The 19,162-nt window shown below is 41.0% G+C and overlaps 1 protein-coding gene across 1 annotated transcript; it reads left to right on the plus strand.

The window, feature by feature from the left end:
* Window positions 1-10,589: 10,589 nt before the first annotated feature.
* Serpinb2 (serpin family B member 2) lies at window positions 10,590-18,981 on the plus strand. The gene is made up of 7 exons (XM_048363518.1): window positions 10,590-10,757; window positions 13,440-13,559; window positions 14,697-14,825; window positions 15,316-15,433; window positions 17,249-17,391; window positions 18,001-18,153; window positions 18,577-18,981. Exons 1-7 carry the CDS (start codon window positions 10,590-10,592, stop codon window positions 18,979-18,981), a joined length of 1,236 nt encoding a protein of 411 aa, XP_048219475.1.
* Window positions 18,982-19,162: the final 181 nt, after the last annotated feature.

The following is a 19,162-nucleotide window of genomic DNA, read 5'->3' on the forward strand; positions in this document are numbered from 1 at the left end:
GGAATGGCTTTTATCCTTGGTGATTCACTCTCTTGCAGCCTTTCATTTCACTGCTGTCTCTCTGCCTCAGTACTTGCTCACTTCTTAGAACTATTGGGGTTTCAGCTCCAGTGGGGCCTTACCTGAAAACATACTTCCTCTGCTGTTGACTGAGGTGTCAGCGTCTATGGAATCCAGCCAAGCTCCTTTTCTGTTGCTTTGCTGTTGAAGGCCCACCTAGCATCTGTATCTAAAACTCCAGAAGAAACTAGCCTTGCTCCCAAGATTAGCTTCCCAATCAAGTCCTGGAATATACTGATTGCTTGCTGTCCTGCAAATGTTTTTCTTTCCTTATTACAAGGAAAAAAAGTGGGGAGAATCTCTGAGGTGCTAGGAGGGTCAAATTTGAGATAGAAACTTAGGTTTTTAGCTTAGTTCAAAACACAGTAAGTGGCGATGTCCAATTGGCCAAGGAGTTATACATTTATGTGTATAAAAATAAAACTCACGTCTTCTGCTATCAGAAACTGTACGGGGAGAGGGAATAGGTAAAAATCAGAATTTGGATACAGTCTAAGAAAACTAATGAAGGACATCATTTGCTAATTTTATTATCCAAATGAGTCACAACTTATCATAGCGTCTATGCCAGATGTTATAAAGATTTAATCAATTGCATTTGGGTGAATATGATAGGACCGGGATTACCTCATAGATGAGCTGTATTCATGAATCCAGTTAAGACTTTCTTCCGTGTTTAATAGGAACACGTTGATGGATTTTAAGAACAATCACGTCTGGATCAGATTTATCCTATGGATCAAATTCATAGATTGAGGCAGAAGACACTGATACATGGAAGGCATGTCAAAGGTGGTGACTAGAGCCCAGGAAATAATTTTAGAGAGGAAAAAGAAAGTGGAATACAGGGACTCAAAATGTATGAAAGCAAAATTAGTGGAACATAAGCAATAAATGGCAAACAAGGAAGCGTGTTAAAGAACAAAGGGTATTGTATTTGGTGACTGTTAGGTGGGAGTAGATAAGAAACAGGCCTGGGAAAATGATGGAGGCGTGGCATGTTCATCATGGGAAGAGATGACTGAATCTGGAATGATCATAGGACAGTCAAAGACAGATCAGTTCAGGAGGAGGTTGGGGTAGAAAGCCCCAAGATGAAGGGAGAGGTCAAGACCGAAGAGCGCTATGGAGTCTTTGTTCTGCCTTTCTTTTCCTCTCCCACCCACCATGTACATCCATATGCATTCTGTTCTTCCTGCCTGTGCAACAAAGCGTGATGACTAATCCACAGGAGGGACTGAGCCAGCATCTTCTTCTTACTCCTCCTCATCTGCACAGAAGTCTAAATAAGGCTGTCACCGTTGGAAAGTGATGTAAATTGTCTTGTCCAGCCCGGAGGTAAAATGTGTAACCACCTTACAATCTGTCAATTTTTCATTGGTATTTCCTTGCTTCAGACAAACACAGGTGTTTTCCCCTGGTGATTATATAGAGGACTAATCTGATATCTGTGCAAGTCATTAATTTTTTTTGTCATCTCAGATACCCTATAAGTCATTGTATTTTTGGAAATGCTGACCAATCTTCTCCTGTATCCAACTTTAAGGAGAAAAGATCTCAAAATCATTGAAAGGATGGGTTCTCTCTTTATTCAGAAACTTTTTTTTAAAGCTTTAACATCTCGTTAGGAATATGAAATGAAATCAACTGAAAATGTTAATTTACATATGAAAGAACCATTTATAAATATGGTTAATTATATAGTTAATTAACAAATTATAATTTGGTAAAATATATTAAGTAATTTTTAAATATTTGTAATATTGTTGACTGACAAACTATTATGTTATTGGTATAAGAAAAGAAAGGATTGAATGAAAGTAATTGACAATGATGTTAGAATACAGTCTATGATTATTTGGTTGTGCATTTATTTCCTAAGTATGATTTATGAAGCATACGTGCTTTTCCTAAGCATACAGCATAAGCCAGACAGACTCGCATCTGGCTAGGTAGATCAGAAACTGTTTTAGAGGTGTAGATGGGCTGCCTCACATCTGGGATGCTAATGACTTACAAGGCAGAGATGGGGAGTATGGTGGTGAGCGGTCATCTTGGGCAGCAAGTTCATAAGACCTCATCCTATCAGAAAAATCTCCCTTTCATGGTTGTCATCCAAGCTACAGGAAGCCTAACTAGGACAGAGGCCCAGGCCAATTTTTAGCAAACAGAGAAAGGAGGAGGAGGAGGAGGAGGGGGAGGAGGAGGGGGAGGGGGAGGAGGAGGGGGAGGAGGAGGGGGAGGAGGAGGAGGAGGAGGGGGAGGAGGAGGGGGAGGAGGAGGGGGAGGAGGAGGAGGAGGAACTGTCTCAGAACTACTCAAAGCCAACAGGCCTAGAGGTGTGATTAAAGGGGTCAAATGTCTGCCTGGCAAGCATGAGACCCAGTGCCACTAAATCAAAACAAATAAAAGTTAAATTATCCACTTATTAATAATAATTCACAAGGATTATGTGACGAAGGTAGGTAAGGCTTTATGAGCCAACCAGTATATGATTAGATCCTTCAGAAGGAAATACTTGGCTGTGAGTGTTGAGTTTCACCTGGTGGGCATGAGGAGTGAGTCACCATATATTGGGAGGCTGCTCAGCACACGTTCTTGCCGTGCCTGGTTGTGGCATGACGGGCCTTAAGGATCCTTAATGGCTTTCTCAAAGAGCTGAATCATAGAAGAAGGGATCTGTTCTCACAGTTGACTAGCCAAAGCTTCTGTATTGGGTTTATCACTTAGTAACAAGATAAATACTTTTCTGCCAAAGGTAGTACACTCCCCCAACAAATCTCCTTTCTTGTGCAAACTTTCTCATACTCATGGCTGGCCTAGGGCTGTGTCTTAAAATACCCAAGGTTTGTTTCCTGTTACCTTGGATTTTGGGGCCTTTCTATCTGTGGCTCAGGCTCACTGTCATTTAAAGCTTTCTTGTTCTTTTGCTTTATTCTCTTCATACACCCTGAAACTCATTACCTAACCATCTCTCCTCCCACTAAAACCTCTCTGCTTTAGCTATATCTCATGTTTCCCTTTGAGCAACTGACATGCTGTTTTATTTCTGTTAAGAGTGAATGATTTGATCTGATAATATATTTTTCAATGGCTCTTGGAGGATGGTTTTCCTGAGATGACCCCTAAATTCATACCATGGAGATTACTACCTTACTTGCTGCTACTCAGAACAACAACTGTTTAAATTTCTAAACTGTGCTATCTAAATCCTATGACTAATTACTATACATCATCTTTTTTTTTCATAAATCAACAATGCTTTGGTATGTCTAATTGCAAGTCATCAGTAAGATAAGGTTATTATATGGAATTGTGTGTGATTTCTTTGTGATAATATGTGTTGGATAATTTCAGTGGCATTTCAGCCTATCTAGACATGATGCATTTTCCTAATTACACATTACCCATGGGTCAGCAAATCGTGTGAAATGTCAATTATGGCAGTGCCAATGGGGAGACCATGAACACTTTGCTGTATAGCAGACAGGAGCCCAGTATTTAGCAACCCACGCTTCATGAGCACCTCCTAGGAGCCACGGGCCTACAGTGGTTCCTGGAGAATGCCAACATGACCAAGGACCTCAGGGCCATCACCATTTCGGAGTCGGGAGACGCTCGAATCCCCCACTCAACTACCACTGCATCCATATTTCCAAGATGGAGTGCAGGGCCATGAAGCTTTCCAAATCAAAATATTAGGACTTCGATCATACAATTGTTTTTAATCTTCTTCAGGCTTATTTCATTGTAGTGTGAGCAGGAGAGAATGAAAACACTCAAAATAGATTCTTTGATAGTTATTGCTGATTTTGAAAACAAAAATGCTTCTCTCTAGGAAGCATGGAGACATGAATTACAACATGGAAACAAATTACAGATATGCAGAGCCACCACCCAGGGAGAAACACTAACATTTTGATGTATTTCCCTCAAGTCACTCTTCCGCACCTATTTTATTTGCGTAGGTGGAGTCCTCCCGCATGTGTAATTTCATATCTTCTCCCCCCTTTTGATTATTTTAAAAGGGAAGAAAGGATCGGAGACTCCCTGGCTCGTGGTTCTCTGCTTGCATAGAAGTGATGTGCTCTGCACTGTGCAATGTGGGGGTTTCAGGTTCTTGGGGGGAACTTAGAACGTTAGGTGTGGTGATCATGGGCCTTGTGTGGGGCCTTCCTTTTTTCCCTAGTCTCTGATGTATATGAGACTGTTGCCATCTCTCAAAAATGGCCAGGGAGACCCTCTCTGTGGAACACTTAGCACAGAAAGCACAGAGCAAGGGCTGGACAGACATCAGTTCATCTTCATGAAACCTCGGGTTGTTCAGGAATTCTTTTGGCTGTCAATTTCAGAGGACCCAAAGTGCCTGACAATGCTTCACAGTGTAGACTCACTACACTGTTATCTCATATATAAACGACAAAGGCAAGCAAACAAAAATTAGGTGGGTATCTTTGGGCATCAGCTTGGGAGCTCTCCCATGATCTGGCTCTGATTTGACAGCTGCAAAGCTTTCAGCCTTCCTCCACGGGTCTATAGAATCTTCTGGTATCATGGTTTTATACAGTGTGCTTGGCTCAACAAGAAGTAGAAGAGGATGGTGTAAAGTGCGAGGTCTTCCTCCCATGCTCTGTTCTGACCAGGAAGGGAAATATGCCTCAAACATTCCACAATTAAACATTCCCACAATTCACTGCCCAGATCTGGTAATCTATCTACTTCCCCCCTTGCCCCCTCGATCCAGGAGTCACGGGGTCACGGGATGCCACTTGAACAAAACAAGGAAGATGTGTTGCAGGACGTGGTTTTTATGACAGTAATCCACAATGCCAGCTAAGTAGTGTTATTATCCAATTAAAGCTAATAGAGGCAGAGAAATACCTGCAAGATTAGATGAGGAATCAAGAGTCCAAACGTGGGTCAACACTAGACCCCTGCAAATCCTTCAGAACTCTCATGCTTGGTTGTCAGCCCAGAGGGCTTCTCTAGACCTTTGTAGTATCCCACTGCATAGGAGCCTAACTGTGACAAAGCAGGAACTGAGGGTTATAGAAGGCAGAGTGGGCCTCCAGAAGCTGAGATGTAAATAAAACCTTCCAGATGTGAACCAAGGGGCAAAAGGGTACCATCTCACTGTCTCCCAAGAGAAGAATAGCTTGAGTGGAAGCAAGCAGTGTGAAAAGTGACTGAAGCAAAGTTTGCCTCACGTTCTAGGCCCAGGTCACATTGACAGCAAAATGTTGCACTCTGAAAGCGTGGCTAAAGGATGGTCATGCAAACTTCCAGAGGGGTCGCATGGACATGTCAGAGGCGGTTGTGCACGGACAGTGATTGGAAAGGAAAAAGCCAACAAAGCAAGAACACCCACTGAGCACTGGAGAGAACTGAGAAACAAGATATTACAAAATGGGGACAAGGGTTGGTGGCTGCCCACACCGTTTCCTTTTCTGTGGTGGAATAGTCTAAGGACTTGATGTTGGTTTTTAATCCTTTTTATTGATGTGAATTTATTTTTCAGCAGTTAAACAAAGTAACCTTGGTTTGTGACTGCCTGACAGATTCTCAAGAACATGAGGGCCCCTCATTCCTCTAATAGTAAAGTGAGAGTTTAAGACACCATATTGGTTTGTAATCAGAGACATGATAAGCAAGACAAGGTAAGGGTGAAGCCTTCTGCTCTGGACCATAGCTCTGTGGAGAAGTTCAAACCCAGTTTGGAAGCCGAGTGTGGTAGTACACACCTACAATCCCAGCAGTCCAGAGACTAAGGCTGAAAGACCTCCAGTTCGGGGATATCCCACCTACATAATTGGACCATGTCTCTGAAACAAAAACAAACAACAAAAACCTGCTTTGGTTTTCGTCTGTCACTTTCAATTGACATCTGACGTCCCCGGTCACAGGGAGCTGACGGTACCTATGGAGAATCACGGTACCTTTCTTTCCCCTCATTCCTGTCCACGGGAAATCTCCTACACATGAAAGTCAAGAGAAAAGAAGCTGGGAAGCTGGGTCCAAACTCTTTTCTATGGGCTCTTACTCTATGAACCTTTTAAGATTCATCTTTATATTTAGTCATGCATAAATTGTGTCTTTTTCTGTTTTTATTTGCTGTATCTAAAAGATGGTGCTTTTATATCAGTCAGGTTTAAAAAATAATTCCTAGCTTACAATCTCCATTATAAGTCAACTTGCATTGCAGGTTATACTATGTAAAGTAGGACACGCTTTATGGTGCAATCAAGGGCAAGGAAAAGTCTTTCGGGTGGGGCTCAGGAGGGTGGAACTCAGAATGATGTAGGGTATTATATCTTGAGAACACACAATAGTTTAGAATAGAGAATTTTGGGGAAAGAAAATCATATCTAAAAGTCCACTGGTTCTGGCTAGACTCAAAAGAAAAAGAATCATATCATGTCTGGGTATTTAAGATTCAATGAACTGTGCATGTTCAATGTTAGAAGAATTTGATATTATCATTGAGCCCAAGTAGAGAAGAAAAAGACTTGAAGGCTGGTGGTGAGGAGATAGATTTTGTTCTGCTTACTTTTCCACATTTTTTATTAGCTTATATTAATCATACCACGTGTATGTGTAGGGTTATCATGATCTTTCCATACAGGCATAGAATATACTTTGATTATGTTGACCACCCTGCTATTACTCTTAGCTAATTCTGACAGGCTCCCTTCGGGTATTTCTAAATTCTTAAAATTCTCAATGATGTCATCCTCTCAAGTTTCTTCAACGGTGCCTCTTACAAACAAGTGTCTCTTTTCTAATGATATCTTTCTGAGTAAAAAGTTGAATCACCCAAAGTATACAAAGAAAAAGGAAAAAAAAAAAGCTGTGTGGGAGGGGCAGTGCCTTATAAACCCAGTCATTAGGACGTCTGCGCTGCGACAACTCTACAAGGAGCATTTCCTGTCAGACACAGCTCAGAGACTCGAAAGGTATTTCAGCAATTTTCATGGACATCTCTGTGGGATACATGGTTTCTTTTCTGGTCTTTCTTAGTACAGATGTGATTAACATATTAAAAATCCAGATGTGGGATGTTTGTAGAGGTTGAGTGGAAGTTACAGTGCTGTTTTATTCTTTGGTTGTTTGACTTGAACTATTTTAGTTTTATTTTTGAAGTAAGTGTATAATAAGTTTTGAATTTTTGAGTCCTAGCTAGCAAACCAAACCAAAGTGTATATTCATTCAAGTTGTGATGGCACTGTGATTGAACAGACTCAAGTAAGTACATTGGAGAGCAACAATTGCTTTAGACACTGAAATTTACAGAAATAACTAGATGCAATGTTTTCCTGAAGGCAACTGAAATTAGGCTTTATATAGAAATTAAATAAAGAGGAATAATAAAGAGGATTCGGTTTTTAATCTAAAATTAAGAGTCATGAAGTATATAACTTAAGTAAAAATTGGAGTTAAGTCAATCCAGTATGAGAATACATTTACTGAATCTAGTTCAATAATGGTCTAATTTTTGAAACAGAAAAATCAGCTAACTTATTGACAGGTCAACTAAGTACATATCTTACTACCTCAGAAGTAGATAGCAATTTATTATGAAAATCAATCAAATTTGGGAAGGAAAATGTAATAACTGATGGGAGGGGGGCTCCTTATAATTATTGTTTGATTTTAGTTCTTATTGATTTGTCTGGTCAATTTAAAAATAATCGAGTGACAGTAATTTCCCCCCAAACCTTGTTTTGAATGCTACCAAGAGTCCAGAGCTAATGTCCCTGTCCAATGAGAGGAGCCTGTGTGGAATGTATCCCATGGCACCTCCCAAATTCATTCCCGCTGCCAAGTTTCAGTGGTCCAGTTGCCAATTTGCCTTGTAGGAAGAAACAGAACCATCTAGAGCCCAGCCCTGTCCTATATATGATTTCCATTCATTCAACCCAGTGATAATACTAAACAACAAAAGAGACATAATATTTGGACGCAAATGGGGTTGCATGGCTTATTATACTATTAGGAAACTCAACCACAAGCCTGCTCTGGGAGGCTGAAGTCCTGACATCACTCCATGACTTCAATTTTGCATTGTCTCGGAAGACTCCCATGCAAATAAAAGTTGTAGTCTTGCCTGAGCATCAGGAAATCATATGTATTGTACATTACCTATGTGTATATTACGTCCTGAAATCTGAATGCTATGAACTTCTAGACATGATTTGAAAAGCCTGTCGGAAAAGCACTAGAGCTGGAATCAGAAAGCTGGGATCTGCCTGGGCTCAGAAAGGCAGTACCTGCACAATCTCCAACTCTGTCCTGGCGCTAATGTAACAGGAATTCCTGAACTTTACTGGGCAAGTCATTATGCAAATTAAACCAGAAGGTAGCCAGAAGTACTTAGGCAACTGCATTACAGATGTCAAATACCATTTGTGTTCAATGCCATTGATTTCATTCATTTAAAAATGTAGAATTGAGGTTTTGTATTTTGTTGTGGTTGTGTTTTTCAGTGCTAAGGATCTGAACTCAGGGCCTTGCACAAGCTAGGCAAGGTCTCTTTCAGAGAGCTGTCTTTCCAGCCATAGTTATCTTTTTTTTTTTTTTTAAAAGAAAGAAATGCTTCTGGAACAATTGTCCTCTGATTTTATTATCTTTTTGTTTTTCATCAAGCATCCTTAAATCCTAACTTAGTGTTCAGAGTCCTTTTTTAGGGTTTGTGTTCAAGTCAGTTACTGACTGACCAGGCAGCTTGTGATAAATGATCTAGAAAAGGTAGCTGCACTTTCCTAGCTCTGATGTCCAGTTTGATTTTCACGTGAAAATAAAAATACTTTGTTTATACATTTAATGCTCAGTCTGTCTCCAGAAGGTGCTAAGCTAATGTATTCAAAAAGTGTATTTAACAAGTCTGATTAATCATAAAGAACTTTCAGTCAGTAGAAAAATAAAAGATTTTCTGTGGAACTTCCCACATTATTCTACTCTGATGAAACAAGAGGAAATGTGTTTTGTTTTAACTTAGTTAACTTTCTAGGAGCAGTGGGGCCCGCTTTTTCCTCATTTTGTTTCCTCTTTCTAGCGTTTCTCAAGCTGTCCCTTGCATAAAGAGTCTTGCACATCACAGTGAAGTTAGGCATCAAAAGTGACACAGGAGAGAGGGGGTTTCCCGCCGCAGGCCTGGCTCTGACTCCCTGCCTAATTGTAGATGAGCACCGTGACTCTATTCAGGCTCCTTAGCTTTGAGGAGCTTGGGGATGTAATCTACCAAACCAATAACCACACCTCACTTCTTGTGGAGACCACGAAGATGAAATGAACAGACATGTGGAAAGGGGTAGAAGTTCAGGGACCTATCGACTACTGTTATCTTGACACAATGCTATCTGGATCGTATTTCCAATAACAAATTTTGGTGCGAATGCTGATCACTTTCATGAAAAGGGAGGGCTTAGTAATCAATCCAGGGTTCCTGCAGGATGCTCTTTGGTGGGGGAGCTCTCTCCCCCAGCGAGGTAGGACCGTGGTAGGAGGCAGTGAGCCCCACAGCTGCGGGCGTGCCTCTGCCCACGGGGCTCCTCCTGGGCTGCTCTTCGAAGCCATTGTTACATCTACAGAGATGATGCCCATCGTGTCATTGGGTATATTTATGCATTTTTCTAATTGTAAGGTATGTTTTAAACTGTGATAAAGGGAATACATGCAATTAAAAATAGGATAATTTGCCAGTCACAGGTGCTCTCTTTCACACACACACACACACACACACACACACACACACACACACACACACGCTTGGGTTTGACCAAACATCATCCAGTCACACAGCCTTAGGTCACGGAAGGTGTAGCTGTCATTTATTTTCCAGTGAGTGGTAAGGTGTCCTTTCTCATCTACCTGTTGTTGTCCCTGCAGGCTGTCCTGGCTCTGACTTCCCACTTGTGAGTCGGGGTAACACATAGGGCCCCTGTAACAAACTCCCCAATGTAGGAAGTTCTTTTTCTGTAGCAAGACTATGGTAAGTATGGCGTGCACAGTAGCTTAGTAAAAGAGCTGACCCTTGAACCTAAGTCCAAGCAGTTCTAGAAGCAGGAAACTTGAAAGCAGATTGATTGCCTCAACAGGAGCCCAGAAGAACATGTGTACATTTAATATACGTTCGAATGTGTGTGTGAGAGAGTAAGAGAGAGAGAAGAGGTGGAGGGAGAGGGAGAGAGGAGAAGGAAGGAGAGAGAGAGAGAGAGTATGTGTGTGCAAGTGGTGTAGCAAAGAGGCAAAAGTTTGGGCTAGAGGTGGCTTACTAGATTCCCACTCCTGCCCCTTGCTGTGGAGTGACAGGGGTCACTCTCTGGAGTAACAGTTTGTTCCTTGGTCAATATGCACAGCAGCTCTTCCCTAACAGCATTTCAGTGAGGATGATTAGTACAAGAAAGTGTTTAGAAACATTCTTGTTAGAGCGGAAGATGCCAATATTATTCTATGGATCTTATCCAAAATGCAATCCCATCATTCAGAACTGTTTTTTTCCCCTTCCTCCTTTTTTCTTCTAGATTGAGACAATGGAAGATCTTTACGTAGCAAACACCATCTTTGCCCTCAATTTCTTCAAGCATCTGCTGAATACGAGCCCCACCGAGAATATCATCTTCTCGCCACTGAGCATTTCGTCCACCATGGCCATGCTCTGCCTAGGTGCTAGGGGCAACACTGAGGAACAGATAGCCCGGGTAAGCTTGCGTTACCAAAGCTCTGCGAGGACTGGGAGATTCCTGTTAGGGAACTGCGCTTGTGTGATTTATACTCAGTTCATCCTGACTCTAAAGAACCAGCTATCACAGAGTGCTGACAGTGTACCAGCCCTTACAACATCAATTCCTTAGACTGAAATCTCTAAACCAACCAAACCAATGGACATCTCAGCTGTAGACAGTAGAAGGCATAGCTGAGTGGATTAGCCTACTAGCCTGAAAATAGCGATGCATCAGTTCAGGGGGCTGAGGCAGGAAGATTGCAACTTTGAGGTCAGTCCAGGCCACATAGAGAGACTTTGTCTCAAGAAACAACAACCACAAAAAACCCCACTCCTGAATATACGATAATAATGTCATGTTCATACTTTTGTTTGTGGGGTAAGGATGGCACTGTGGCTTGAATTGTTGGCCTTTTGCTTGCTAGGGAGACATTTGAGTCATGCCCTGAACCTTTTTGGGTTATTATTTATTTAAATGTGCTCTGTTGTTTTCCCCTGGCTGGCTGTAATTCTCCTATTTATGCTTCCTGAAGAGCTGGGATGATAGATGTGTATTACCATGACAGTTTTTATTCATTGAAATAGGTCTCATGGACATTTTCCCCCCAAACTGGCCTTGAATAAATTCTCCCAATCTCACCCTTCCAAAGAGCTACATTACAGGCATGAGTCATCATACCTGGCCAGGGCTCGTACTTCTTACGCTGAGTAGTTTCCACACTTTATGCCACTTGGTTTTACAAAAAAAAAAAATCTGAACAGATGTGAATATTGGCAGTGTGATTTAAACACCTATCTGAAGGCCTTCATTGGTTCCTCCTATCTACCTGCCACTGTGTTTTGTTTGTTCCTCAAGCCTAGGAAGGCTTCCTCCTAATTTGAAGAGAACAAATATACTATGGCTGTGTGTCCAGTCCACTCCCAGAAATGCCCTGGGAGTCACTACCCTGACTGTGCGGCCAGTCATGTCCACACAATGGGGCTTTGCATTCTCTATGGCCAGTCTTCAAGACCAAGGTGGACAGGGTGTGGAAAAGCATCGTCCGAGATGTCTGTGCCAAGGCCTCTGCCGTCTTCCTGGCTGAGTGGATCCTTGCTCAGACTGCTGAACTGCTTCCGTTGTGCAATGCCGTGTACCCAGGAGATTCACTGAGCACATTTAACATTCCCATGTGGACAGCATATAATTAAGATTCCTTTGCAGCCCCAAGCATACAACATTAAGAGTAAATGCACTGTGATTTTGGTCACACCAAAATGCCAGTGGCTGGTTTCTGGTTTCCCATGAGAATTCTAGCTGAGTATAAATACAACCTTGTCCAGAACACAGTGACCCACTTGAGGTGGGCCTCCCTTGAAGTATGAAGTTTCACAGGGAGGACATTGGCCAATCTCCCTGCAGAAGGACAAGGGATGGACAGATCACCCTCTGTACTGGTGGCTGTTTAAACATCCAGGCTTACAACAAACTCAGTTGCTCAACTCCGATAGCAGCAGTGTTTTGAAACATTCCTTCCCTTTACGTTGTCTCCCTTGAAAGAACCAAGGCGGCTAGCTGCATTGATGACCTTAGAAAACACCAAAATTTAATGTTTTTAAATGTAAATAATCAGAGACAATATAGTTGAGGGTAAATGCTCAATGGGGGCGTTCTGGATTGTTTAAAGACTTGATTTTGATACTAAAGGAAAAAAAATTCAACCCATTGGTCATTCCTGGCAGAAGGCAGCTCTTCTGCATCTGAAAAGTACTCAGAGAACTTGAGATTTTGTAAGGATTTTGCATATTCTTATAACTCTGTGGCATAAGCAGATTTTAAAATTAAATGACTATTTTGCTTCCCAAAACAAAAGGAAAGAGATGTTTCTTGCCTTCAAAGAAAAACCTGTCAGTGTCTGAGCCATGACTTTGCTACTTCTCCAATGTATGAGACACTGAGCCCTGCTAACTCTGTTTTTCTGTGTGTAAAATGGAAATGAAGATGAAAAACTTGAAAGACAAGTTTAAAGACTGGAATTATTATTTAAAATACTCAGTAGCATTAGCTATAATTATAGTAAATACCAGTGACATGGTGCTTTTAAATAAAAACATCTCAGATTTAATCACATAATACAATATCCTCTGAGGTTTATTCTGTGAACGACAAACTTATTTTGCTGTTTAGAAAACTAGGAGTTGAATGGACCATCTTGGGGGGAGTTGGTACAGATGGAAAAGGTGGTACAGTTCTATTTAAAGAAAGAAAGAAGGGAGGGAGGGAGAAGGAGGAAGAAGAAGAAAGAGGGAAGAATAAGGAAGAAAGAAAGAAAGAAAGAAAGAGAGAGAGACAGAGAGAAGGAGAAGGAGGAATGGGTAAGAATGTTGCAAGATGCACTGTATTCACACACTGCTTTGTTAAATGGCAATTCCTTTGTACAATAGAAGATAACAGAAATACAAAGAAATAGAAAGAAGCAGATGGTGTAAATCTGCAGAGAATGCAATGTATATCTCATGTGGATTCCTATAAGAAAAATCTCTATGTTGTTGATGATTCCATATCCTATAGGAAGAGGAACTTGTGTCGTTCTTCATGCACACAAGGCAGGGAGCACGACACAGGACTGTCCACAAGTACCTCTAGTTCAGGGTCACCATTCTCTGATTGTGATTCTAGGTGCTTCACTTTGACAAAGTTGCTGGCTATGATGTCACCCCCAAAACCCCCGAAAACTCCACTGGCTGTGACTTCATGCAACAGATACAGAAGGGAACTTATCCCAATGCTATTTTACAGGTACCCGGCTCATTTGTTCTTACATTTGCTTTTCTAGAATCTGTTGTTTCAAAAAACCATAGTGTGAGACAGGGAAGGTACCTAGTACAATTCCCTCCATTAGAAGAATTTCTCCACAGAAAAGGGAAGACAAGTAAGATTGGGGCTGCGAAGTAATCCTAAGGTCAGCCAATAGCAAAGGCAGAGCCAGGTAGAGTCCAGACTTGACGAGTTCTGAGCCCAGTCTTTTTTTTTTAAATAAATTCTATCATCTCTCTGTCATTAGAAATACGTGGAATGTGTTGTTAAATTGTTCTGTACGGTAGCAGAGGATATTAGAATTCACGTGTGTGAATGACAACATCAAGAGGAAGGAGGATGGGGAGTAACTGAGGTTGAAGGTCAGACCTCATGACTGCATGAGAAGTCACTGGGTCTCCAATCAGTCAATCAGTCTGTCTATCTGTCTGTCTATCTGGTATCATCATCTATCTCAAACACATATTTCCTTAATATCAGCCACACATCTACATCGTAAGAACTGGGTTACGGTCCGGATGTATTTCTATTCATAACTAGCTTTCATAGTCATGCTTGTGATTAGATTGTGTGGAGATGTGGCCCTTAATTTCCTTCCTGGGCACAGCAATTCTCCAGCCACATATTGACCGGTGAATCGCATGACGGAGGAAGTGGACGTTGTGCCAAGTGTCCTGGGAGCCTGGAGGGCTTTGTCCTCTGCTCCAGCCCACTGCAGCCGTGATGGGCCTGTCTCTCACAGAGCTTGCGGCTGCCTGGCTGAGCATCGGGTTCCCATTCTCTAAAGCCTGGATTTCACACAGCATAGGCTACTTTGTAACCTAGGGTCTTACAGCAGGTACATGAACTTGGTTAGGTAATATTTCCCCTAGCTTAATGAGAGTTTCATCACTGACAAATGAAACTATATTTCCAAGGTGTACCATATCATGATTTAAGATACTTGTAGATTACGAAATGAGTTTCACCATTAGTTTAGTATATCTGGCACAGCTAGGTATGTAGAGAGATGGGTAAGGACATTTTACTGTCGTGTTGTAGGGAAGGGCTCGTTGCTTAAGGGATGTCTTGTTTAGTGGTCTTTTGTTATAAAAAGGGAATTCTCTCTTCCTGATTCAGGCACAAGCAAGAGACAAAGTCCACTCATCTTTCCATGCGCTCATCTCCGCCATCAACGCGTGCAAAGAAGGTTATATATTGGACAGTGCTAGTAAGCTGTTTGAAGACAAGTCATCAAGACTCACGAAAGTAAGGGAAGCCTGTGACTGAATTGGGGGTCAGGGTGGGGGACGGTGTGCAAACTACCAATGAGATCACCTTCACAAGAAGAATTCATCCAAGGAGAGTCAAACTTAGGCTCGGGCTCCCTGAAGTTGGCCTCCTACGGCCATGGTCCCTGTTAGTTTCTTCTGTAGCTGTCACAGGTGTCACACTACAGAGTACTAAGTCGGGTGCTTTCCACAGCCTCCCTTCCCCATGGCAAACGTATTTGCATTGTTACTCTGCATCTAGACAGCAAAGAATGCAAGAGGCAGTTGGAGATGGGGCAAACATGGTAGGAAGGGAGATAACTGAGAACTGGGAATCTGCCATCGTTCCCCCTCAGCCCCTACATAGACACCTCCCATCCAACCGCTACCTCCTGCCTCCTCGCCATGACTGGAAGCTGTAAGCTACAAATCCCTTGTCTTGTTGGCTCTATAGTGTGTGTAACATTTGACATTTTCTTACTTTAAAGGAATACAAGGAAGACTGTAAGAAATATTATTCCAGTGAACCGCAGGCGGTAGACTTCCAAGAATGTCCAGAAGAAGCGAGACAAAGGATTAATTCCTGGGTCAATACTCAAACTGATGGTAAAAATCAAGGAATGGATTTACTTTCCTCTCTTTACTTACAGAACTCTGATGCATCGTTAGCCATCCTTGAAATTAGCTCTCATACCTTTAGAAAGAGTTATCTGGTTGACAGATCCGTATTCTCATTTAACAGAATCATTTGTTTAGGATTTTAAAAATTATTTTCTTCTTTTTAAGGTAGTTGCACAAAGGGTCTCAATTCCACAAGTCATATTGTGAGTGCAATGTGTCTTTTTTTTTAAAGACACATTTGCATAGTTGTACAAAGGAGTTGCCACTTAACAAAGCAGCTTATGAATGAATACAATGCATCTTGATCAACTTGGCCCCTTTCAACCTTCTTCTCCATCCCTCCCCACCCACTTTTTCCACATTTTTCTTATTTTTTTTTTTGTAGAAAAATAGATGAGGCCATTGTTAGAAGACTGACTTTCAGTACTTAACTATTCTTATTCTTAGATATTATTATAGTACAAAATATTTTTTAAAAAAAGAGGCAGAAACTATCAAACACAGGAAGTAGCAGTATGGAGATAATTGTAACTCTGTGTGGATACAAGCAAAGAGAAAAGAGGTTTGGCTTTGAGTTGAGTATTTGATGTGAACTACAAGAATATTGGCAATGGAGGGAAAATTAATGGAGTTATTTAAAATCTTTTCCTTTACCGCTCAGAGCTATGCTGTAGCCAAGTTCTTTTGGAATCTTTCATAGATATCTGTTCCCCTTTATCTTTTTTACATGAACTCAAATTAAATATATTATTTACTCACTACTATTGAGTTCATTCATTCAGTCAACAAATAGCCCATAGTATGTGGTGATATTAATTATCACCATCATTACTACTATTAATAGCCATTTATTTTCACCAAAACATGGTTCAACTTTAGGGAATTGGGTACAGTTCTTTGCAGTACGATTTTTCTAAAACTCTGAGGTATATTTATGTCATAAATTACTCTGCCTCGTTTCCAGTCAGTGGCAGCCATTGTGCGCAGAACGGGAGATAAAAATGTCAAGTGCTGCTATCAGAGACTTTGTAGTGCAGTTCAGAAGTGCTGAGGATTCATAAAATAATGCACTTAGAGGTTACAATACTGAAGATCAGAGGCTCATTAAAAGTAACCTTTCTCCTAAACCATGTTTTAAAATGACGATGCTCACAGGTCATTGTTTCTGAGAACCATGGCTGACTCTCTCCTTTACTCTCTTTCCTGTGTTGTCATGGTACTTTGTACATTGTTTCACCACCGATTTTGAAGGTCTCCTTCTGCACTCTAAGCACAATCCAGGATAATTCTTCCTCTCTTGTCTATTGTACCTGTACTCTTCCTAGTTTATGTTCATGCAAACTTATAAATGTTTTGAGAAAACATCATTCATTTTTCGGATCCATAAGCCATGTAAACCAGATTGTAGAAGGACCAAGTAACACACAGAGAATGCATTTGCCATGTCTATGAAGAAACCGTCTCACTTTCTTCTGAACTCAATATTATTCAGGGAACTTAAAAACTCTGAGCAAATTTGTCTCATGGAAGTGACAAATCTCTTTTTCAGATGCGACAGTCATTTTACTTTTTTAACTGTAATTATTTTTTTTTTTCATTTTATCTAGAATTTGACAAACCTTCTGTGAAACCTGTTCTAATTTTACAGATGTTGTATGCAAATCCAAAGGGGGAAAAATGGAACTGGAAGGCTATTCTCTGTAATTTGGCAAATGTAGATTCTGAGTTTGATGATTCCTTGAATCAAAAAAGCATACCTTCTTGATTACAAGGCCTAAACATACATTGTGTTTTCTGTAGGCAAAATTCCAGACCTGTTGCCTAAAGGTTCTGTAGATGAACAGACCAAAATGGTTCTGGTGAATGCTATCTACTTCAAAGGAAGGTGGAAAACGCCATTTGAGAAGAAACTAAATGGACTTTATCCTTTCCATGTGAGCTCGGTATGAAAAACTAAGAGAATCATTTTTCCAATATGTATCTAAGGCCTTAGACAAGGCAGAAAATAAGAGACATCCACCAGATTCTCCTACCTGACTTGCTAGTTATAACTTATGCATGTTGGGTACTGACTCTTTCAAGCTATTGACTATTACCCAGTAATGCCCTAAGAGGTGATATGTGTAGAGGTGAAGACCAGAGACTTTATCATTACACGTGTCTAGATTCAATATTGGCTCTACCACTGACAAGGTGTGATCTTCCCCATCTCCTGTGTTCCCTCTGAAGTGCTAGGATACCATAATTAATATCCAATTTGAAAGGTTGTTGTTATGTATTCAGTGAGATTTACCAGAGTTTCTATCCCATAGTAGGTACAGAGCAAAAATTTCAGTGGTACTCATAACATGATGATTCATCTTATTAGATAATGAATATAATTGAGGAAAAAAAACAAACTTTGTATACTCACCCTAAAGAAATGCAAATATTTTGATTAATCTGTTGACTCTAGGAGAACACATTTCAAGACTGAAGGACAATTCATTCTCACTTACATCTTACAAATCTCTTAAAATTAGTTTTTGTTTTTGCCTTCTCTATACCTTTAGACTCAAACAGTATCTGTGCAGATGATGTATTTGCGGGAGAATCTCAACATTGGATACATAGAGGGTATCCGTACTCAAGTTCTAGAAATCCCATACTCTGGAGATGTCAGCATGTTTGTGTTCCTTCCTGATGCATCCTCTAGTATAGAGTTGGTAAGGCATCAAAATCAATAGTTTTATTTATTTTTTATTTTTTTATTTTTTGGCCAGTCCTGAGGCTTGAACTCAGGGTCTGAGCACCGTTCCTGGCTTCTTTTTGCTCAAGGCTAGCACTCTGCCACTTGAGCCACAGTGCCACTTCTGACCATTTTCTGTATATGTGGTGCTGGGGAATTGAACCCAGGGCTTCATGTATATGAGGCGAGCACTCTTGCCACTAGGCCATATCCCCATCCCAAAACCAATAGTTTTAAACTTCTAGACTTCCATCAACTTTTCATGAGATGAATACCTAATGCATTAGGAAATTATTGGCAATTTCTCAGAGCTCAGTGGAGCCGTGACATTAAATTTGGGATTGTTTTCTTTCCTTCTCCAAACTCATTGGATCTTTTGTTTCGTCCTTTTAATTTGCAGGTGGAAAGTGAGATAAATTATGAGAATCTCAGCAAGTGGATCAGCACTGACATCATTGCTGAAGATGACGTGGAAGTGTACCTACCTCAGTTCAAACTAGAAGAGCGTTATGAGCTCAAACCCATTTTGCAAAGCATGGGCATAGAGGATGCCTTCAGCAAAGGCCAGGCCGACTTCTCGGGAATGTCAGAGCAGAACGATCTCTTTGTTTCGGATGTGTTCCATCAAGCCTTGGTGGATGTGAATGAGGAGGGCACCGTAGCAGCTGGTGGCAGCGGGGCTGTTTTGACGGGGAGAACCGGGCATGGGGGCCCACAGTTTGTGGCAGACCATCCCTTTCTCTTCCTTATCTGTGATAAACCAACTATGACTATTTCATTTCTTGGCAAACTCTCCTCACCCTAAAAGAGAAAGTCCATTTCTGCACAGGTTTTGTGGCATGAACTATTAAGTCTCAGCATTGCTATCTCAAGAGCCAAACATGTAGAGATACTTTCAGCTTATTTCTGTTCTTCTGCACAACTTCTCTATGCTAGCTACAAAGTCAGCAATAACTACATAGCTTTCAGTCATAACACAACAGCTC

This window comes from Perognathus longimembris, chromosome 15 (assembly GCF_023159225.1).
Source record: "Perognathus longimembris pacificus isolate PPM17 chromosome 15, ASM2315922v1, whole genome shotgun sequence".
In the NCBI taxonomy this organism is placed as follows: Eukaryota; Metazoa; Chordata; class Mammalia; order Rodentia; family Heteromyidae; genus Perognathus; species Perognathus longimembris.

Excerpts from the sequence above, each read along its gene's own strand:
- Serpinb2 (XM_048363518.1), top strand. The coding sequence starts at position 10,590 with ATGGAAGATCTTTACGTAGCAAACACCATCTTTGCCCTCAATTTCTTC. Across the intron at positions 10,758-13,439 it reads CTGAGGAACAGATAGCCCGG|GTGCTTCACTTTGACAAAGT; the intron begins GTAAGCTTGCGT and ends TTGTGATTCTAG. Across the intron at positions 18,154-18,576 it reads CATCCTCTAGTATAGAGTTG|GTGGAAAGTGAGATAAATTA; the intron begins GTAAGGCATCAA and ends TTTAATTTGCAG.